The 23,898-nt window shown below is 36.3% G+C and overlaps 1 protein-coding gene across 3 annotated transcripts in view; it reads right to left on the bottom strand.

The window, feature by feature from the left end:
- Nucleotides 1-459: 459 nt before the first annotated feature.
- The window catches only part of LOC306884120 (2-oxoglutarate dehydrogenase-like, mitochondrial), a 25,144-nt gene continuing 1,705 nt past the window's right edge, over nucleotides 460-23,898 (bottom strand). For 2 of the 3 annotated variants that reach the window (XM_079439809.1, XM_079439810.1), the window contains exons 3-23: nucleotides 23,236-23,403; nucleotides 21,950-22,052; nucleotides 18,559-18,674; nucleotides 18,162-18,316; nucleotides 17,827-17,973; nucleotides 17,650-17,740; nucleotides 17,375-17,554; nucleotides 17,098-17,226; nucleotides 16,801-16,980; nucleotides 15,227-15,379; nucleotides 14,492-14,594; nucleotides 13,279-13,407; nucleotides 11,365-11,515; nucleotides 7,893-8,020; nucleotides 7,478-7,656; nucleotides 5,492-5,563; nucleotides 4,865-4,990; nucleotides 3,327-3,399; nucleotides 3,082-3,245; nucleotides 2,845-2,996; nucleotides 461-2,064 (exon numbers count right to left, since the gene is read on the bottom strand). In XM_079439809.1, coding sequence (XP_079295935.1) covers nucleotides 1,941-2,064; nucleotides 2,845-2,996; nucleotides 3,082-3,245; nucleotides 3,327-3,399; nucleotides 4,865-4,990; nucleotides 5,492-5,563; nucleotides 7,478-7,656; nucleotides 7,893-8,020; nucleotides 11,365-11,515; nucleotides 13,279-13,407; nucleotides 14,492-14,594; nucleotides 15,227-15,379; nucleotides 16,801-16,980; nucleotides 17,098-17,226; nucleotides 17,375-17,554; nucleotides 17,650-17,740; nucleotides 17,827-17,973; nucleotides 18,162-18,316; nucleotides 18,559-18,674; nucleotides 21,950-22,052; nucleotides 23,236-23,403 — 2,823 coding nt within the window. In that variant the 3' untranslated portion in view covers nucleotides 461-1,940. Of the gene's footprint in view, nucleotides 2,065-2,844; nucleotides 2,997-3,081; nucleotides 3,246-3,326; nucleotides 3,400-4,864; nucleotides 4,991-5,491; nucleotides 5,564-7,477; nucleotides 7,657-7,892; nucleotides 8,021-11,364; nucleotides 11,516-13,278; nucleotides 13,408-14,491; nucleotides 14,595-15,226; nucleotides 15,380-16,800; nucleotides 16,981-17,097; nucleotides 17,227-17,374; nucleotides 17,555-17,649; nucleotides 17,741-17,826; nucleotides 17,974-18,161; nucleotides 18,317-18,558; nucleotides 18,675-21,949; nucleotides 22,053-23,235; nucleotides 23,404-23,898 lie in introns of all 3 variants that reach the window. The other variant, XM_079439808.1, reaches the window with a different exon arrangement.

Genomic DNA, 23,898 nt, shown 5'->3' with positions numbered 1-23,898 from the left:
CATTGATTCATGCCCACTGCAATGATTTAGGCCAATGATTTACAACTTTTTTTGTGTTGAGATAAAAACAACTTATAGTACAATTATTAAGAGGCACCATATTATTGTTTGCATTGGAAAGGTTTAGCATTTATAATATTTCTTAATATTATATTAAGGTCTTCCTGTGACCTGTTTACATTTTTTAGGTTACTATGGTCACTGGTTACAATGGAGAGTAGTATACACAAACACAGTTTTGACAACAGCCTAGCCTTGAGGTGGTTTATAGATAGATAGATTTATAATTATGCCTACTAATTAAGTAGTAACAGTCAAGTATGGTCTATATGAGTCATGTGGTATTGTCGAGCACAGAACACGATAGGTGACCATGAGCAGAACAACAGTAGGTCTACACTATTCTTTAAATATAAGTGAACCAGGTGGAGTTACTCCATATAAATAAGTTCGCTACATAGTCACACAAACTCTATTTTTATTGTTGTTGTTGAATCACAATACATGCTGAATTCAGGAGAGTCTAGCTAACATGGAAACAAAAATGTTGAGCATTTTAAATTTAGTGTAAAATGTCTTAAATGTCTTCAAATTTCTTTTCAGATAATGAGTCAAGAAAGCAGATACTGTATTACTTCCAGTTTATTCAACACACTGGAAATGGAAGGTCAAGTAAAGTGCACTACACTGTGGGATACAGTAGTCCAGTAAATAAGTGTGCTGTTATACACTGCTAGTCTCAACAAATACAGTAAGCACAGTATTTACTACATAATGCAGCAACTGTAAGAGTTGTAAGGTACAGTATACTATTCTAAACATAGCCAATGTCTTAAAATTTAGTGATCATACTAACTAGACAGCGTTTTCTGGCACGCATAAGTCCACTAATGTTGTCTTGCTGTATAGGAAGGCAGCACACTGTGGAGACCTCTTATGTATGTGCACAGGTATATGAAAAATGATATAACAAAGCAAACATCCATCGTTTGTCAGTGACACAGTTGTATTGCATTATTGCTGAGAAACGTCTATCATTGTTAACAATCTATGACACAGTTGTATTGCATTATTGCTGAGAAACGTCTATCATTGTTCACAATCTATCGCAGTGAATTTTATTTATGATCATTTTTCCCCATGAGCAATGCCTAGTGTCTATATAATATACTACAACCAAATCGAATATTTTTTACCCTTTTTAAACACATTAAATTCACTACAGCAAGTCATATGAATAACCTACAGCACAGATTCAGTTCAAATCCAGTTAGCTGGATTATAGTTGCTAGTTATAGCTGTTTATTCCAGCTTGAGTGACAATTAAAGGTTTAACTATGTATTAAGCAGCCACAAAATGATCATTACAGATGCATGTATAAGTTTTTGTGTTGCTAAAATCCACTACAAATGCAGTTTGCTCTCAGAAAGATATTGCATCAGATACTTGTGCTTATCAGATTGGTGGTTAAAGTAATTGTTTTGCAACTTCCTTTTATTTCTTTCCCAGTGTGTATAGCATTTCAAAGTTGTCACAGACATGTTGACGTTATAAATGTTGTGATTCCCACAAGTCCTAAATGCCACAAGAACCCTAAAGTCTAAAAAGGAAGCATATTTTGTGGAAACTACAGAGAATATCGACACTGCCATAGAGAATATTGTTACTTGTCTACATGCCATCTGTTTGATGTCTCAGGATGAAGCCAAGTGTGACAGTTATGGAAGATGAATAAAAAAAATAATAATTAAAATCCAAGTACTTAAGATAGATAAGGGATGTCTGGTGCAAATCTATGGATAAATGAGCTAAACAAATTTCTATTTGCTGTTTTGTGATCAATTTATCAATTTTACATACTTTGGCAACATGTAAGTGACCTTATGATACGCGTTATATTTAATTTTAAAATCTAATTTCCACATCTAACACAACAGCATTAAAAACTCCTGCCCTTGAAAGCCTCAAGGTTAAACGCAGTGTCCAAGAACCGCTTCAGCTCAGCCAGATGAGTGAATTTGTTTCCTGTGGCAGGGGCTGCAGCAGGGTCACGGCCCACATACCTAAAATGAATGTGAAAGTTTTTAGTTTTAAGTTAAATAAGTTTGATTAGGCTACATCAAATATTTAGCTTAAAGGAATAATTCACTCAGAAATTAAAAGATGCTAAAAACGTACTCACCCTCAGGTCATCCAAGATGTAGATAAGTTTGTTTCTTCAATGGAACAGATTTGGAGAAATTTAGCACTACATCACTGTGAATGGGTGCCGTCAAAAAGAGAATTCAAACTGCTGATAAAAACATCACAATAACCCACAAGTAATCGACACAGCTCCAATGAAGCGGAAATCTGTGTAACCAACAATTCCATGATTAAGGCATTTTAACTTTAAACTGTCAGATCTGGCCAAAATAATCAAATTGTTCAAAATGCTTCATCCAATTAAAAAGTTGATCCCCTGTTGTCCTCTCACATCAAATCCACAGTCAAACTTATTAATAACTGTTTTGGACTGTTTTTGCTTGATCTGTGCATATTTTTGATTCATATGATACAACTGGAGAAAGCAATATTGTGGATTGAAATTAAAAACATCTTAATGATGAATTTGTTTATTACAAACACGCAGCTTTCACATTAATTGATGGACTGGAGTTGTTTTTATTGGCTGTTTGGACACTCATTTTGATGGGACTCCAAAAGATCTATTGGTGAACAACTAATGTAATGCTAAATTTCTCCAAATTTGTTCCGATGAAGAAACAAACACATATTGGATGGCGTAAAGAGAGAGTAAATTGTTTGCAAGTTTTCACTCATTCCTTTAAAAAGAGACTCACCATATTGGATTCTTGGGGTGCACTGTGAGGAAACGTGGCCTTATGTAATCATAGTAACCCATGTTCTTGTGCTCCTCTTGACACCAGATGAGTTCAGCATTGCTGTACTTCTCAACCTCAGCCTTGATGAGGTCAAAAGGGAAGGGTGATATCTAAGAGAGAAGAATTTGATTGTGAAAACAGTCAGTTTTTGCAGTGTTGTTACACTTTACACCACAGGAAACTATAATTGGCAACCTGCTCCAATCTGACAATTGCAACATCCTCCTCCAACTTCAGTTGTTTTCTCTCTTTTGCCAGCTCATAGTACACTTTTCCGGTGCAGAAGATAACCCTTTTGACTTTTTCTGGGTGTTTGGATGCAGGACCACCATCTGGAATTATCCTTAGGAATTTTGTCCCTGCAACATAGATGAATTAGATATTGCCAAATTATATCCCCAAAAGCTGGACAGAATTTGAAGTCTACCAGAATTGTGTACCTGTGATCATCTCATCGAAACTGGAGCGTGCCTCGGGCAGCCTCAGTAAAGACTTTGGTGTGAAAATGATCAGCTGAATAAGAATATGAAAACGTGGTCAGTCAAACTGTTTTTGATTTATAGTGGCATTTAGGCACTTTTAAACTTCAATCTAAGGGAATACAAAAAAATAGTCATAAAAACAGCTGTGAAACCAAGCAAAACAGTAAATTAAGAGCACTTTCATAAACAATATCAAAACAAACAACATCATCCCCAGACGCTCAGTTTAATTTGCTCAGGAAGAGATTTTCTCATGCTCCACAAACCTCTGCATTTCTCCACAACAGGGAATCGCTTTAGACATTTGCAGTGGCACAGAAGCAAAAGAGTGTTGGGACATACGTCAAACTTTCACATAAAATCTAAGTTAAAGCTTAAGTTAATAAAGTCCATCAAACTACATTCACAGCAGCTGTGACATTAAACGTAAGACTAAATTCACAATACCAATGTAGCACAAAGTACTACATCTCTCAGTGTACATTTTCTCTCAGTTGTACACTGCCATTCAAAAGTATATAAGATTTTTATATTTTTAATGAAGTCTCTTATGCTCATCAAGCCTGAATTTATTTGATCAAAAATACAGAAAAAACTGTAATACTCTGAGATATTATTGCAATTTCTAATATTGGTTTCCCTTTTTAATATACTTTAAAATATATGTATTTCTGTGATGCAGCACTGAATTTTCATCAGCCATTAGTCCAGTCTTCAGTGTCACATGATCCTGCAGAAATCATTCTAATATACTGATTTATTATCAATGTTGAAACTATTGTGAACTGTGATTCTTTTTTATTAGATTTTTTGAGGAGTAAAAAGTTAAAAAAGAACAGCATTTATTCAAAACAGAAATCTTTTCTAACAATATAAATCTTTACTTGAACTTTTTATCCATTTAAGACATTCTTGCTAAATGAAAGTATCAATTTCTTTAAAATAAAAAAGAAAGAAAAAATGTACTGACCCCAAACTTTTGAATCGTAGTGTATATTGTAACACAAAATTTCTGTTTTGAATAAACGCTATTCTTTTTATTTATCAAATAATTGTTTTTCTTTTTTTACATTTTAATTTTTTTATTATTATTTATATTTTAGAAATTTTAACATATTTTTTTTAACTTTTTATTTATCAAAGAATCCTAAAAAGAGATTCACAGGACCCAAAAAATATTAAGCAGCACAACTGTTTCCAACACTGATTATAAATCAGCATATTAGAATGATTTGTAAAGGATCATGTGACACTGAAGACTGGAGTAATGATGCTGAAAATTCAGCTTTGCTTCACAGGAATACATTATATTTTAAAGTATATTAAAATAGAAAACTTTTATTTTAAATTGCATTAATATTTCACAAAATATTTTTTTTCTGCATTTTTGATCAAATAGATACAGCCTTGATGAATATGAACATAAGAAAAAACAGAAAATCTTACTGATCCCAAACTTTCCCAAACTCCCAAAAAAGGAAAAAGTTGTATCTTACTGGCTTTCTGAATGGTAATAAGATTTGTCTTCTAAGCATATGGAAGTAGTTGGCTGGTGTTGAACAATTGACCACGATCCAGTTACAGTCATAGAGCTGCTGGACCTCAAAGTCTCCAGTGAATTCCTTAAATGAGGTAAATAAAGCACAGCTCATTAAAAATATCATGCCAAAAAATAAATAAATACCCATATTGTGTCAAAGTAAAAGTTTGTGAAAAAAACACAATTCTATCATATTTCAATACATGTTTAATCTTTTCAAATATTTATCAATTCATATATCATTATATAAGATTCCAAAATAGCACAGGGTTTGATTTTTAGATTTTCACGAAAGACTTCCTTTGCATTAAGAGGAGATTCATGAATTGATTTAACTTCTGACTGTTTTTGTCAATAAGCTGTTTAATGATCACGTCTTGTAAATACTGAGCAGGCTTAATTAGTACCATTCTTGTCACCCCAATGCCCTGCCACTGTAACTGACATACTGCTAGACTAAAAAGGAAAGCAGTATTTACATGAACTATTTTAATCATCAAACAAATTGGTAATCAGTGAAGTGTGTCCATTTCAAACTACCTGTGGCCATTCAGCATGAGGCATGGCAGGAAGGGCCACTTACCGGATAGCGATCAGGGTCATCCTTGCTCATCTGCAGGAACCGCTCAGGCCGTGCTGACGAGTGCTCCGGGCCCTGCTCATTAGTGCAAACACACCAGCGCTAATGAGTGTAGGTCTATCAAACGCCACAATAAGCTAAAGAATTATACCCTCATTTATTGGCTCAGACCAAACTTGAGTCATCATTATTGATCTTAGTAAAGGTATTCCGTCTTTGAGTCAAGGAAAGGACTGAAAAATATTTTACCCTGTGTTTATCTCTGCAGGAAATTAGATTCAGTGGTCAATAGGACTGTTATGATCTACATAACTGACTCCAAAAATAGCATTTGCTTTGATATGGTCTAATATGGCAAGGGCTGAAATAACTAAGGAGTTAAATTATACATGATATTTATTCTGCTGTCTTGTGTGTTTTCAATGACATATGCTACTGAAACAGATACTTATGTAATAAGATACAGCAAATCTGTTGAGGAAAAACTATTTCCATTCAAAAGATTTGTAAAAATGTTTTTGACAGAAGTCTTTTATGCTTACCAAGACTGCTTTTATTTGATCAAAAATACAGTATTTTAATATATTTTAAGATTACATTTATTACTGTGGCTGCACACTAGACGATTTTAAGCCCGATTTGCATCCCCGAACGATCAGGGGGTGTGGCCCAATTCGAGGCTTGTCGCAAATGATTTTTCGTCCAAAAAATCTTCTATTGTGTGGTGTCATTACAATTATTTATCTGCTTCCGATCGAGACGGGGTGTCCCCGAACCCAAATCTTGACTCTTGATCAGGCTGCCTCTGAAGCGATACCCGCAATAGCCAATGAGAGCGAGCAAGCGTCACTTACCAGATGTTGCGTGCTTCTATAGATAAAACTACAGCCACAGCCACAAATAGCTACAGCCACAAACAAAAGCACATCACCCATATTCTTTTCTATACTTTGTTTTTCACTGTGAAACAAAACATGTGCCAGGAGAGCCAGCTGACCATGTTGATTGTCCTCTATTTCTTTTTCTTCTCTAGTTACGTTTGATCTCGCGAGTGTCCATGATATCACGTATCACTATGAAATCGTTACGTTCTGGTCGAATCATCTAGTGTGTGCATTCAGAAGATTATAAGGCTAAAAATCGGTTGAACTGTCTTCATGTCTTTGGTCTCCCATGGTTTTAAAATAGTTTAAGATTTGAAAATCGTCTAGTGTGCGGCCAGCCTTAGCTTAATTATTCTATTATGATGATTAGGTGCTCAATTATTATTGGTGTGCAGTGGTGCATATTTTTATTTATTGCTGATTTTCTGCTTAATAAAGATGTTTTATTATTTTTAATGTTGAAAACGGTTTTGCTGCTTCACATTGTTGCGGAAACCATGATATACTATTATTCAAAAGTATGATGTAAAAGATAAAGAAAAAATAAATAAATTCATTATTTTATGGATTTATTCATTATTGATCAAAAATGACAGAAAAGACATTTATAATGTTAAAAAAGATTTCTATTTGAAATAAATAAACTCTATTCATCAAATAACCCTAAAAAAATGTATTACCGTTTCGGCATTTCCTCTAAAATATTAAGTGGCAAAAAATATTTTCAACATTAATAATAATAATAATAATAATAATAATAATAATAAGAACTATTTTCAGTAACTGAGAACCAATAATAATTGAGCACCAAATCAGCAATTTAGAATGATGTGACATTGAAATATCATGTGACATTGAAGACTGGAGTAATGATGCTGAAAATTCAGCTTTGCCACCACAGGAATGAATTACATTTTAAAATACATTTTAAATTATACTAATATTTCACAATGATTTTACTGTATTTTTGATCAAATAAATGCAGCCTCGTTGAGCATAAGAGAAGAGCATAAGATGAAGACTTCTTTCAAAAACATTGAAAAAAAATAAGTAGTCCAAACTTTTGACCAGTAGTGTATATGTAAAATGCCATCAGCAGACTCACCATTCCCTCCATCCCATGAGGCAACAGTAAAACTATGCCATTGTGGCGGACCCACTTGGCCTGGCCTGCAGAGATGAACTGGTCTATGATGCACTGAGCTGTGTTTTGGAAGTCGCCAAACTGAGCCTCCCAGCACACCAGGGCATTAGGACTTGCCATGGCAAAACCCAGCTCAAACCCTAAGCAACATGAACATGTGTCAGAATACTTGGACATAAAAATATTGCTGTATAAAAGCTTAGTATGGATTTTGCAAATAGATATGCTGCAGAATATTGGGAGCAGTTTGTTCTGTACAGACTGGTCATTTCTGGAGGTAATTTTACAGATATCAAAAACAAGGAATACCTTGGATTTTTTTTTTTGTGCACGCTGATTGATAACCAGATGCAAATTGAGCACAGGTGGTTCTTACCCAAAACCCCATATTCAGACAGGGAGCTGTTGCACACTGTGTAGAGAGCCTGGTTTGGCCACAGGTGGTTCATCGGAATGCAGAAGCGCTTATCAACTTCCTGATCATGCAAGACGTGGTGACGGTGACTGCAAAAACATCACACACACACATTTATAATAAGAAGAAATGTTTCTTGAACACCAATTCAACATATTATAATGATTTCTGAAGGATCATGTGACACTGAAGACTGGAGTAACGGAATGCTTACTTATAAAAAAAAATTAATTCTTACCAACCTCAAACATTTGAACGTGTCTCTGTGTGTAATCTGTGTATGCGTGTACTGTATGTGTGTGTGTCTATATATATATATATATATATATATATATATATATATATATTTTATACACAGCACTTTTGTTCTTGCCCCCATTTTTCATGAGCATTTTTCATGAAATCTAAGACTTTTCTCCACAGATTTTGCAAGTTTTGAGGGAGCGTGCAATTGGCATGCTGACTGCAGGAATGTCCACCAGAGCTGTTGCCCATTAATTGAATGTTCATTTCTCTACCATAAGCCGTCTCCAAAGGCGTTTCAGAGAATTTGGCAGTACATCCAATCAGCCTCACAACCGCAGACCACGTGTAACCACACCAGCCCAGGACCTCCACATCCAGCATCTTCACCTCCAAGATCGTCTGAGACCAGCCACCTGGACAGCTGCTGCAACAATCGGCTTGCATGACCAAAGAATTTCTGCACAAACTGTCTCAGGGAAGCTCATCTGCATGCTCGTCATCCTCATCGGGGTCTCGACCTGACTGCAGTTCGTCGTCGTAACCGACTTGAGTGGGCAAATGCTCACATTGGATGGCGTCTGGCACTTTGGAGAGGTGTTCTCTTCACGGATGAATCCCAGTTTTCACTGTACAGTGCAGATGGCAGACAGCGTGTATGGCATCGTGTGGGTGTGCGGTTTGCTGATGTCAACATTGTGGATCGAGTGGCCCATGGTGGCGGTGAGGTTATGGTATGGGCAGGCGTATGTTATGGACAACGAACACAGGTGCATTTTATTGATGGCACAGAGATACTGTGATGAGATCCTGAGGCCCACTGCTGTGCCATTCATCCACAATCATCACCTCATGTAGCAGCATGATAATGCACGGCCCCATGTTGAAAGGATCTGTACACAATTCCTGGAAGCTGAAAACATCCCAGTTCTTGCATGGCCAGCATACTCACCGGACATGTCAACCATTGAGCATGTTTGGGATGCTCTGGATCGGCATATACGACAGCGTGTTCCAGTTCCTGCCAATATCCAGCAACTTCGCACAGCCATTGAAGAGGAGTGGCAACCTATCTGCCATGTGCCTTATGCTACTTTATCTATCTCTTTTTTTATTTTTCTACAATGTCCTCAGATTGATAAGCTCCTCTTGCACTATATATATACACTCTATACATATACACATATATCTGCAGAGTTTTGTTTTATTTAACTGGTTTGCACTCTATCTGTCTGTGCCACTTTATCTATCTCATTCTTTATTTTTCTACAATGTCCTCATTTGTATATCTGTATAGTTGTATGTACATATGTTTAAACTGTATTTATCTGTATTTGAACGTCTACTGTCGGTGTCTTAAATGTTAACTGTATGCACCAAGGGTCTGAAAGTAACGCAGTTTCAATTCTCTGTATGTATGTGCCGTACATGTGGAAGAATTGACAATAAAGCAGACTTGACTTGATACAGTAAAACTGCACATTTTAGAGTGGCCTTTTATTGTGGCCATCTTAAGTCACACCTGTGCGATAATAATGCTGTCTAATTACCTGTGAGGTGGATGGATTATCTCGGCAAAGGAGAACTGCTCACTAACACAGATTTAGACAGATTTGTGAATAATATTTGAGAGAAATAGGCCTTTTGTGTACATAGAAAAAGTATTAGATCTTTGAGTTCACCTCATGAAAAATGGGGGCAAAAACAAGTGTTGCGTTTATAATTTTGTTCAGTGTATATATATATATATATGTGTGTGTGTGTGTGTGTCTGTGTGTAAACATAAAATAAAATAAAATAAAATAAAATAACATCTTAAGGATTTTTTGAGGAATCTTTTCTTAAGCTGTAATGTCAGAGGCACTCTAACTTTTTATGTCCTATCAGTGTGAGAGATCATGGGCGGCAGTGGATTTCAGACAGGGGATGTGATGCGTTTTGCTGGCTTACTCTGATGTGATGTTCAAACCAGCCATCAGACCCAGTGCGATTAGACAATCTTTAAACTCCTCTAAATATCACAGTAATGATGTCCTGCGCTGGCCGCCCCGACTTACAATGAGTACATAGACATTAAATAACATTTAAATACAGTATTAACCCACGTATATTTCCCAACAAGATGGGTAATTCACAATTTACAAATATGGGCTCCTCTGATAGATAATGTTGTGAAATGGAGAATGTAACCACAAGGAACGTGTTCAGGCTAATTGGGGTCTGTCTGCCATGCTCATTTAATCACAAATGTAAATCAAAAGTGGCTCTTTAAGCTAAAGTGTGCTGTCTCTGTGGGTTAGCTCTGGAAACACAGAGAATCTGGGGAGTAAACAGTTTCCACAGTGCATCAGCTGTGTGTTGGATTCATCAATCAAGGGACCAGAGCACAGTACTCAGTGCATTCCCAAACACAGTAGACTGAATCAATTACTCATAGCCATTAACTCCCTGAGTAACAAGCAGAACCAGCAGACTGGAGCACACCAATATGTTCACTCTCAGAGCCTTTGTATGCGAAGAAAAGATATCACCGCATATACGCATCGGCAGACAATCTACTTTGATAAAAAGGCTCATATCACACAGAAGCTACTTTGCTGACGTCTTTTCACTTGCGTTTTACTTTCATTATGTTCTAAGCAAAGCATAAAACTGTCCAATAGCACATTGAAAGGAAACTCTAGACTTAAAAACTGTAAGGTGGTAAATAATGCCATTTGTGGTGTGATAATTCAGCTGCGCTGATGTCTGAGAGTGTGTACTATTTCAAACAAACCTGACAGTAACACACAGACGTGGGAGTACGTGTCTGTACTGCTGTGGGGGGGACATAAAACGGGTTTCCTTCAGAAGCAGTACCGTGACGGCACCATGTGGGTATTTCTCAGAGGACTCTGTGTGCGTGTGACAAGCTGACGACATTTGTCAATGTGTTGACATTTTAGTTTTAGTGGAGCCATAAGGTAGAAAATATATACTTGGTTATTTTTAGTTACAGAAATCTAATCACTTTAGGAATGGAAAGTGGCCCAACACATGAAATGACACTGTTTAGAAAATATATGATGATAACTGATGGTCTTCCATGACTGCATGTGCTGAACTTCCACTTTTTGCTATGTTCATACATCATAAAACAGAAAAAGGGAGCAGCTACAGTAGTATTCATGAAATGGATTGACTGTCTTACCTAAATGTTCCTCTTTCCACATCTTGTCCACTGAGTCTCACGTGAATACCATCCTTCAGCAAAGAGCCAAAGGCCACGTACTCTGCCAGGGCCCAGTCCACTGTGCGCTTCGCAACCATATCTGCTCTGCCTCGAAGGATACGTGACAAGCCTGAAATAACACAGATACAGAACATATAGAAAATCACAAACTTGTATCTTTTGCTGTGTGATACTTTTAATATAAATGCAGTTTACTAGAAACCTAAAGTTAGCCAACTTTGATGTTGGATTGACAAAGCCCTGCTTGATAGATAAGCTAGAAGTTTTCATTGGAAGTCAATGAAATATAAATTTTTGTCTGTCCAGCAGGAAAAGTGTAGGTAAAAATATACAAGAAGAGTCAGAGCAGACTAAACATCTGTGTCAAGCTTGGTGGATGCAGCTTTAAAGTTTTAAGATGAGTTACATTTTTTGTTTTTAAATTTATCAGAAGAAAAAGTAAAATGTTTTTAAGTTTAAAAGCTTTGTCAAGCCAACATAAATAACCTTGCTGCTGTTTTATTTACACACACACACAAAAAAACTAAGATTTTTATGTTAATTTATATTCAGCATTAAAACAATTTATATGTTTTGTTTTTATGGCAAACATTGGTTACTTTTATTTTTATACATTTTTCACAAATGTATAAAATGTATTATTTTTTTCACAAAAACGTATTTCTATATAAAATCTAGAAGGTTTTTTTTTTTTTTTTTTTTACTGGCAAATGACCAATAACCTTATACCAATACCTACTGACTGTATCAGACAAAAAAATCATCTGAAAGATCAATTTTAGAATGTATCAAAGCAGAGAATCGTCAATTTTGAAAATCAAAGTTCTAAAATATATGTCTGTGTCATGTGTGTTTATATGCCTTCTGCAGTTCATGTTTATGAGAATCAAACCCATCAGGGTAGCCTGGTTTTTCATACACAATATCTCATTGGAATAAAGCACTGGCCTGTGTCTGAGAAATACGTTTGCCGGTGGGTTGATTTGATGCTTTGAGGTAGTTGTGCTCAGAGGCAGGCAATAAACAGTTTAGCAGGAGGGCTATGGTGGTTAGGGTGATTTAGCAGAATTTAAGGAAACCAGATTGGAGTCGGCTCTTTAAGTGCAATGGTCCCATAGTGCAACTCCATCAATCTACTATAGCTCCCCTGTGTCCGCTGCTCAGTGAAAGAAAATTATGACCCGTGTGGGGCAATGAGACATTCCTATATCAGAAGTCTGAGGATCATCTGTCTGGGTTTCTTGATGTTCCACATCATTACCACATCATCCTGCAATGCTTTGATGTCAGTTTCCAGTATTTTGTCCCAAGTGGTTAAAGCTTAACAATACATAAGATATAATCTAGTTGATGAACTGACTGCTGGGAACAGCCTCTGGGACTCCACAGCAATAATTATAGTGATAGTTCAAGCAAAAGTGAAAATTCAGTCAACATTTACTCACTCTCATGTCTTTTTATACCTTGTATGACTCTCTGTCTTCCATGGAATGCACTTTCGCTCTTTTCCAAAAAGTCAATAGTAATCCATTTTAAGGACAATTTTTTTCAGCGATTTTTATTTTATAGCTGTCATATGGCATCTGAAGATTTTAAAATATCAAAATATAACCAAAAAGTTGTATGGACTAGTTTTATGATACTTTTATTTGGAGTTTAAAAGGCCCCTTGCACCAATGATAAAATGGAGATAGTTCAGGGATTAAGCTTTTGAACCTACAACCTTTCAGTTACCAGCCTAGATTTCTACCCACTGGGCTACAACACCCCAAGTTTAGGAAATCATATTTGTATAATTTAGGATAGAAATTGTGGCTTCAACACTGCCACAAACAAACATCTGAATTAAATTCTAAAATACATGAAACTCACCACTGTGAATTGCAAAATCCTTCAGAGGGACTGAACTGGCTACCTCACCAATGTGCCTGAGCACCTCTTCGTTTAGTCCAGTGGAAGGGCAGCTCATGCTCTTTGGCTCTCCATCTGGTTTGAAGAAGTCTTAAACACAAAACAGAGTGCATATCACCACCAAAAGAGTCTAAATCAGTGGTGCTCAACCAGTGGGCCTTAGAAAACTTTAAAAGGAGTCTAAAAAGGACTTAAAATGATTTCAAATAAAACAAAGCAAGCATTAAAATCAATTTCCACAGTCTTGAAAACCCAGATATGCAAGGTAGTGTGATCTCTAGACCTGGAAATGTCATACTGTATAAATTAATCTTAAAATGCCATGGGCGTTTTATAAAGAATATATATATATATATATGTTTTTTTTTATATGTTACTTTTGAATTTACAGAAACTAGGAGTGCCCATAGATTAAAATCTGATTAAAAGTTAAAAGTTTTAAAAACAAAACTAGGACTAGGGAACAATCAAAAATTGTTGTGGACAAGAACAAAATAAGAACAGTACTTGAACTGAATCGAGCTGAATATATTTTCTCGAATTAGTTCATAATTCATGATTTTTGCAACAAAAACTATTATGAAATTAATAAAGTGCAATGTTAATAAAGTAATTGGGCTCCTGAATAAAAAAGTAAGCTGAAAAAAGGGATGTACGCAAGAAGGTAATTAAAGATCAGTATGTTGAGGTAAATAAATAAATACAATTATTAAAAGCTGGCCAGTCAATGACCTGCACTGTTTCTGAACTAAATTGAATCAACACTGAACTGACTTGAGCTGAATAATGACCCTAATGTCATTAGTAGAGCTGCTTAATTCTGAATTGAACTTTTTTCATAATGAATGAACACAATTATTGAACTGAACTGAGTCAAACTAACACTGAACTGACTGGTGCTGAATAATGACACTTTTGTTTCACTACAGATACCTTACAGAAGAATTTGGATTTGCTTAATTTTTGAAGTTGGCATCACTGATTCTGTTATTTTCCTGTTCAGTAATGTGATGCTGCTTTGAAACAACCTCCACTGTATAAAAACCACTATATAAAATGAAAGGTGACATGATAAAGGTGACAATGAGAGGATTTGGAGTCAAAAAAGGTTGAGAAACCCTGATCTTATATTTTCACTGAAACACCTAGCCTCTATAAAGTCTTCAATTTGTACCTGGCCACGGAGAGTCAAGCCAGTGGCGGATGTGTAGGATCTTCTCATCTTTAGAGCTGGTATATGCCTCCTCACAGATCTTGTCATATTTAGCAACCTCCTCCTGGAAACAATTCACAGAACAGCGCTAGCCCGCCATCCACTATATTCATCAAAAAACCCAGACACATGACACATTTGTGACAAATTATTAATTAATGATTCATGGCACCTATGTGCTACGGCGTAGAGAAAACAGCAAGATTCCAGTCACAATTTATTCTCTAAGTGAAATCCCCTGAGCTATGTCAGCGAGTGAAGAGTGACAGGGATGCAGTTGTAAATAAAACGAGCTGTCGCCGGGCGAGACAAGGTGTCAGCTATCCGCACTGGAGGGATGGTTTGGTCTGACGATTGTGGTTTCTACGGCGACACAAATCTGAGGGTGGTTGGGAGGGGAGGGGTGGCTAGCTCTGAGCCCAGGGAACGAGAGCCCGGGTCAGCGGGTGAAGTATGAAACGTGTCATCACCAGAGCGAAAAGACATTGGCTGAGCAACTGAACGCAGCCTCCATTAATTGTCAGGAAACAATACACAAACGGCACAGGAAATCCATCACTCCCTAATAGGCCAGGAAAACAACAGCTGTGGAAAAAAGGTCAATTAGGATGACCTGTGGGAGGAACAACAGCAGGTGGACATTTTCAGTTTACATAATGACACAGTAATGAGATTTCCATAGAGTGAGACACAAACCTCAAACTCTTGCAGTGTTACAACTCCCTCAGAGATGAGCTTGTCGGCGTACTTCTTCAGCACATGTTCCTGTTTGCGGATCTGCTTGTACATGAGGGGTTGCGTGAACATGGGCTCATCCATCTCATTATGTCCAAACCGTCGGTAACAAACCTATAAAATACATAAACATCGTCTGTATATGTGTATTAATACGCAAATTCAGTATCATTAATCAACCAATTGTATAAAAAAAACACTACTGCCACTGTTTGCCTAAGATTTAATGTCCATCCTGTTTTTATACATTTCTGTTTTTTTCAACATATTCAACAATTACAAATGAAAATTTAATTAACATATTTTAGGCCTTGTTTCATTCCCAAGTAAGTTTTCAAATACATTTCCTCAGTGTTCAAAATGAGCCACTTGGTTGTGCCCCTCAGGATCATGTGATCGCAAACCTAAATTACTTTCTTGAAGTGATCAACACATAAAACAAGACTACTGTACCTGAATGCTAGCGCTATCTAACCCTATCTATTCAGGTCTATCCTAACCAGAAAGATTTAAAAATATATTTAACTATAAGAGAATATCGGCATCCACATCACAACAATATTGTTGGAAACCAGAATCACAACACAAACACAAATTTATACAAATATATTTTTGATGAAATCCAAGAGCTTTCTGACTCTGCATATACAGCGAGGGAACTACCACGTTCAAGGCCCAGAAAGATATTAAAGACATCGTTAAAATAGTCCATGTGACATCAGCTACGAGAATACTTTTTGTGTGCAAAGAAAACAAAAATAATGGCTTTATTCAACTTCAATTTCTTCTCTTCTGTGTCAGTCTTTGGTGAGCATTCACAAGAATACCACAACGCATGCATGTGCATGTTGTGTTTTCCAAAGGTGAATGAAGGTTTTATGGGTTTGGAACGACATCAGGCTGCGTAATTAATGACAGAATTTTCATTTTTGGGTGAACTATCCCTTTATGGGTGTGAACAGGCCTTTAGTAGTGAGGACACTTCAGTTAGCTTTTCTGCATGGTTACATTATTATACCAGGTGACAATAAGAGAATAATTAACACAAATTTGTGCAACAGCTCATTCACTGATTCTTTCTGAGTCTTTGATTCATTCGCTAAACCAATTCATTCTTAACCACTTATTCATTCACAGATGAAACATCACTACTGTATATTGCTTCAGGGATGCACAACCAATGATCATGCGTTAGCTTTGTTTTGTAACAATTTAATTGCCAAAGTAAAAAGTAACTGGCCATATTATCTAAAATGTAAGTGACCATTGAAGTCACAAAAACAGAGGCAATGTTAAAAGTTTTCAAATTGTGTTTAAAAATATTTTAGGTTTTAAACATCTGTCCATGGTGCCTCTGCAGTATGTTCACAGACCATTGTTTGACATCCCTAAGTGTAAGAGAAAAGATTGTGTTTCTTGAACCAGGATAATAGATCTCTAGTTGTGTAATCGAGCAGTCCTATCCAGTAAGAGATTTATCGTAACATTCAGTGATATTTTCAGTGATATGTAGGATGCGTCTTCACAGTATTTACCAGGTCTATCACCACATCCTTGTTGAAAGTGTTTCTCCATTCTGCAGCAACCTTACAAACATACATCACAGCCTCTGGGTCATCAGCGTTGACATGGAAGATGGGTGCGTTGACTACGCGAGCCACATCCGTTGGGTAGGGGGAAGAACGTGCCATTCGGGGATCTGTTGTGAATCCAATCTGGCAACATCAGATAACACTCATCAATCTACAACATACTAAAAGGTCAAAGGTTAAGGTTTCGCCAGGTTTTAAGTAAGTCGATTCTAATAGGAAAATCTGATGTTTGATGTTAACCTGATTATTGACCACAACATGGATGGTGCCATGAGTGGTATATGAAGGCAGTTCACTGAGATGGAAGGTTTCATAGACGACTCCTTGACCTGCAAAAGCAGCGTCACCATGCATGAGAATAGACATAACCTGCAAAGCAAGGAATTGATGGCTTAAAAATGATGTTTTTTTTATATTAATCCAACATTCCAAACAAATGAGCCATTATACAGCAGAATATGTGGTTATATTTTACAGTGGCTCTTCTTAAAAGATAATCTGAAGATAAATATAGTACCCTCCTTCCTTCAGTGTCTCCTCTGTAAAACTGCTCTGCCTTGGTCTTGCCCTGAACGACAGGATCTACCGCCTCTAGGTGAGAGGGGTTTGCCATCAGAGACAATGTGATATTCTTATCTGTTTCCCTGTTTATCCGTTCATGGTACATCCCCAAGTGATATTTCACATCTCCTGAACCCTGAAGAAAATTAAAGTGTGAAATGTACATCAGAAATGCAATAAGAGAATGAGAATGAAATAGAAATCATCTTTCATCAGGTGAAATTCTATTACCTCATCTGCAGCCTCAAGTTTGGAATCGAACTGACAGAATATCTGATCCAGATCTTTGCGAACTACATTGGCCAGGACGTTCAGTCGGCCTCTGTGTGAATCAGACATTGTGTTATTATTGCTAGGGTGGATTCATAAGAGCAGAATGATATTGAATGGAGCAGGTTTTAGAGGTACCTGTGAGGCATTCCCATAATTACACTCTCTATACCAGCTTCACTGGACTTGTCAATGATCATCTTCAGGGCAGGGATGAGAACCTCACAGCCTTCCAAACCAAAGCGTTTCTCTGAAGACCATTTGCGAGCAAGAAAATCCTCAAACCTAGAACAATGAATCAAGTTCATCATAAAAATACTTTCATTGTCAGCTTTACTTTACTAAATTAAAAAGAAGAAATAAAATGCAGTTTGATCTCAATATAAAAATAGGTTTAAGCATGGAAAAATAATTCTCTAATACGAAGACAATAAAATAACACAAATGCGGTACTTTATTTTAAAGATATGCACCGTGTTGAGCGAACCAGCCTGGCCAGCAAAGTCCTCTTCTCTCTGTCAGAAAATGTCATGATTCCTGGAGTTTCAAACTTCTGTCGGATCCACTGGCACTGCTCCATATTGTTGATGAACATGAATTCCACTCCAGTATGACCACAGTATGAGGTCTGGAACATTCCAAGCAAATTCTGTTTACCCTTTCATTCATTAATGCATTCATTTTAGAAGGATAATTAAACATCAACATAATATAAGCAATGAGCTTGTCATATTTGCCCAAATTACATCCTTTCAGAATAGCTAGTCAATGTCGAATCAATCCAAGCACAAAACCAGCTAATGAGGAATGAGGAAAAAGTGTTTCTACTCAAATACTGGGTGATATCAGAGTAATCCAGCATCTACCCACCTCAAGTCTGTGTATGATTTCTCTCAGTGGGAGTGTGCTTTCATTTCCCCCAATAAATGTGGTTAGTGGCAACTGAAATGATTTATCTAGATCAGATTCTTCCAAGCCGTAGGACTCTAAAGATTAAAGACAAGCATATTAAGCAAAAAAAGCAACATGAAAATACTGTAATGAATGTTAATAAGATCCCTGCAATGTTCCTTTTTAAACCAAATATTATGCTTTACAGTGAGGTAAAGATGTATTGATTATGGCTCCAACAAGTCACTCAAACACAGTTTTCTTTACAGCCATAAACCTAACTTTATTTAATATTAAAAATAAACATGCAGTATATTATTAATTTACACAACAAAAACTTTTTTCTGAGTTACTGTATACATTACAGTAACGGTTTCCAGTTAGTTTTTTTAAACAGCCATAACTGAAGAATGACTCGCAGTCTCAAAAATGGATATGAATGATTTATTGAGTGAAACTGATTCAAACAGCTGCCTTAGAAGACTGTTTTGTGAATATTTTTTGACTGACTCACTAAAAAGAACCATTTCATAAGATTCATTTATTCACAAATCAGACTATTTGACTATGCTTGCAGGAAACACTGCCACAAGCTAAAGTGTCCTTTATTAATATCTTTACAATTGACAGACTGGAAATCATTCATTTAGAGTAGTATGGGAGCTGGTGGAATTCAGATCATGTTCGTATGTGTATTTTTTGGATGTGATTTGAGCTCCGGATGCATTGAAATATTTGAACTTATGTGTATTTAAAACTATAAGATCAGTGATTAAAACAAAGTGAATCACTGTTTTCAGACAAACTGGAGATTATTTGTTTTGTGCGGATATAGTCATGCTTTTATTATTCATTCATTTTACCCTGGTGAATAAGCAGATGGTAACCGCTGCTTCACGGCCAATATTAAATAGAAGATATCCAAAGAAACCGCATAAAGACAGACACAACATTTTCTAGATTTGAAATTAATGTAGCTCATTTTTATATTTGGGCACATTTTCAACCATTTAGTCACAGCCTAGAGCCTGATATGTAAATCCTAACTAACATCATTACCAATTTCATGGTTAGTTACAGCCCCAAACGGCGAAAGAAAACCAGGCAATCGTAGTAGGTTGTAAATGCTTCCTGTAGATAACACCGGGGTCTATCAGTAAGACTGTGTCTCCTCAAGACAGGAGAACACACAAGAGGAGACAGGTGCAAATGTAATTAAAGCCACAGTACAGATAAAGAGGAAAGATACATCATATCCAAATTAAGAGCCTCTGATCCACTACAAGCCCTCATTAGCTGCACAGAGGCTATAAGAACAGCTCTGACAAAACCTGACCTGACCGACACAATGAGAGTGTGTACTGAGGTAAAAGAGGCATGTTTTGAGAGATATTCTAACCGGCTATTACTCTCTCTTTTTCAATCTGTTGTAAGAATATGTCCTACATCCTTCTACTCTGGCGACACTAAAGGCAATAGGACCCGACAGGAGAAAAGGGGAAGATTTATGGGCCTTTATCTCAGATAACATTAACTTGTGGTTGCGATTGAGTCTGGGGCATAGCTCTTCCTTCCAGCCCCTGTCGCTGTCTGAGACTGGGGAATCTGTAATGGCCGAAAGAGGAATTGTTTGCTGACCACTTACACGGCTACAGTGCCTAAAAGCGGACACATACACGCTCTCTCTCCCCCTTTCCATTAATGGAGCACTAAGAGTCACCAAATAACCAAAACGCAAGCAGCAGTGTTACTAAACTTCATTACAATAATCTTGATCCTTATATAATATGAAGTGCTATCAGATCTGATTATGAGATTGGGAAAGCAACTTCCAATGGTCTTCGGAAGCCCTGAGCTAAAATGAAAAGACTGATCTAAAAGATTAAACAGAGGAACATCTTAGAAAGAGCACGGCATTGGGTTTTTATCTGCACAGAATCCATATATTCAGCATATTTAATGGTCAATATTTTGCACTTTGTGTTTTTTTTCAGTCGGCTCCAACAATCTAATATTCCTTTCATAATTAAAAAGGAGATGTATGCAGCGGATGGGTGCAGCTTTGTTGCTACAGTGACGTATAAACACAGTGGCTGGGGTTGGCAAGGTCAGTCACCAATTACATTAGACAGCTCCGGTAGCTTGCGCTACCTCGTAATGCAAGACAGAACTGTAGCGCTGACGCTAGATAAAATAAAGCACAAAGATAAAGATTTAACATAAAAATTAAAAGACAAATATTGTTGTATATTTTTGGAAGCCTACAATCTGTGGGTGAATGACATAAGAGTGTCCACGATAAAGGAAAGAATAATAATAATAATAATAATACATTTTAAAACATTCTTAGAAATATATTGTTTGTATTCATGTTGGTTTCATATGATTTTGAAAAGAAAATCAAAATTCAATTCAATGACTTATTTAAAACGTAAAAATTCAATATCAAGAGTCACATCATGACATAATTTTACAACCTGAACTAACCTTTCCTTGTCATAAAAAGATAAAATTATAAGGCATTTTAAGAAATTGAATTATCTTGATACATAGTTACATGATACACAATGTATATGTAATTTCTAGTTTTAAGTTTTTTTCCAAATATCAATAAGCAACAGAGCAGTTTTATAAAATTTACAAAAAATATATTTTTTTCATTTTTAAATATTTTTTAAAATATGAAAATATTTTTTTTCTAAGAATTAATAATAAAAGATTATGTTAATGTTCTTCATGAAGTTTGCTTTACAACAATTTAATTCCTTTAATATTTTTTTTCTTTATTACATTATCTGGACAGGTCTTAAGTTTTTTAAATACATTGTAATACAGAAATCTTTATCATAGAAGATGACAATGTCAATATATGTATGATTTGCATTCTTAATGACTAGACAAAATATGACATTGTCATGTCATCAAGTCTGTCAGATGCAATGTATTTAGCATTAATTAGGAGTTCCTATTCAAAGAGAAGTGTATTACATTTACATTTATGCATTTAGCAGACGCTTTTATCCAAAGCGACTTACATTGCATTCAAGTTACAGTTTTTACATTTTTATCAGCTCTTGCTTTCCCTGGGAATCAAACCCATGATCTTGGCGTTGTTAGCGCCATTGTCTACTATTTGAGCTACAGGAAAGCTTTACAGGAAAGTATTACTCAGCAGCTGCAGTACTGAATGGTGCTGGGGGGGGGGGGGGGGGGGGGGGCTAACAAAGAATAATAACAAAAACACTCTTAAGGATGAGCCCAAAGCAAGGAACTAAGTCAGCATTTACTGGATGTTTTAGTAAAGTAGGACACTGAAAGGAAGTGAGTGTTTATCAGAAATCATGTTAAATATGCTAAATAGATATCTCACCAAGCTTGTCAATTGACGTGATTAAATCTGAGGGAACGAAGGAATCCAGATCGGCAGTGAGGATGCCAAGAGGGTCCAGCCTGGCCACGTGGTGACCACGTACCTAAAGTGAGAAAAATGCATATGACTGAATGTGACTTGCCATCTCCATAAACACAGAAAAACAAGAACCAGAAGCAAGACTGAGCCAGGAAGTGCAATCCCTCAATTAGGGGATATCTGACCCACACAAATATGAACCAGCATGACACATGACTAACAAATCTCACAAGGATTCACAATAAATTGAACATACAATCCCAACAGGCTGGCAACAGGAGATGGAAAGAAAATGCTAGGGTTGCCAAAAGACGAAATTTAATAAATCCCTATGATACTTCATCTAATTAATTAGAGGAAGCAGGGAAAATGTTACCACCTGTTTTGATTCAAGCAATCTCTTTGATATTTTCATTTTCAAAAGGGGAAAAAAGCTAGTCTAATTAGGTTAGAATTAATCACGTGATTTGCATAACTACACAGGGACACTATAAAATGTACGGATGTACAGGCCCATCTTTGATTTGTTGCAGTCCAGTGCCAATGTTGGAGAATATGATTTGATTATTTTACCAAAATAATTCATTGTGTATCAGATTCTATTAACTGAAAAAAACTCTGAAATTCTGCATTTCTGTCTCTAATCTTCAGTCTAAAGGCCTATCCACATTAAGAATGATAACTATAATAACATCCACACCAATAGATGGAAAAGTTCTGTTTAATATAAGCACACACTGCTGGAAAATAAATGTGATACCAACAATATTGTTCCTCTGTGCTGTTATTGTTAAAACTTGGTTATGGTTATCATTATAGTTATCATTGGTGGTTAAACGGAATAGTTCACCCAAAAATGAAAATTAGCTGGAAATTAAATTTTAGGCCATCCAAGATGTAGACGTATTTAGTTCTTCATCAGAACAGATTTAGAGAAATTTAGAATTACATCAGTTGCTCACCAAAGAATGAATGGGTGCTGTCAGAATAAGAGTTCAAACAGCTGATGAAAACATCACAATAATCCACATGACTGCAGTTCATCAATGAACACCTTGTGAAGTGAAAAGCTGTGTCTTTTTAAGAAACAAATCAATCATTAAGACATTTCACTGCAGTGAGCAAGTGATGTAATAACACATTTCTCCAAATCTGTCTACATCTGGATGGCCTGAGGGTGAGTTCAATTTCAGCAAATTTTCATTCTTGAGTGAACTATTCCTTTAACCCAGAGCTCCTCACTTTACCTGATAGGCTCTGATAAGAGTGTGGACTGCCAAATGATCCTCCACCACCTTCTCTGACATGGCAGGTGTCTGGGACATGGCTCGCCCCTGGAGCAGCGCAGACAGACGCTTCTCTCCAGTCTCCTCTGAACTGCTGGCTTGGGCGTTACGAAAGTATGCATCCCAAGACTGTTGCAAATATAGCAAGAGCACATTTCAAAAAGTCAAAATTTCTTATTAATTCAAAACAAAAAGCTTCAGAGTCATCTGATGTGGAAAAGACCATTTACTCTCACTCTAATGTCACTTCAATTCCAGATGACTGTATCTCAAAAGGAGATATTTAGCAAAATGTCCAAGCTGTTTATTTTCTCTAGTCCCCATCCACTTTTACTGTACAGAGGAGCTTAAACAGTCTGCTAAATACTTCATCTTGTGTTCCATGCAAGAAAAATGACACGATGGTGATTAAATGATCACCAAGGTCATGGGTTTGAGTCTCATGAACTGAATACATGAATTAATCAAATGTATACCCTAAATGCAATGTAAGTTGCTTTGGATATAAAGTGTCTTCCAAAAGCATACTGTAATTTAAACCGAGGTTATTATTTTTGACAAACTAAAACCATTAAAAAATAATTTTCTTTGCTTATAATAAAATTAAAATGACTAAAGATATAA

Source organism: Barbus barbus, assembly GCF_936440315.1.
Source record: "Barbus barbus genome assembly, chromosome: 18".
Taxonomy (NCBI): domain Eukaryota; kingdom Metazoa; phylum Chordata; class Actinopteri; order Cypriniformes; family Cyprinidae; genus Barbus; species Barbus barbus.
The sequence above is the reverse complement of the archived record's forward strand: the minus strand, read 5'-3'. Positions and strand labels throughout refer to the sequence as shown.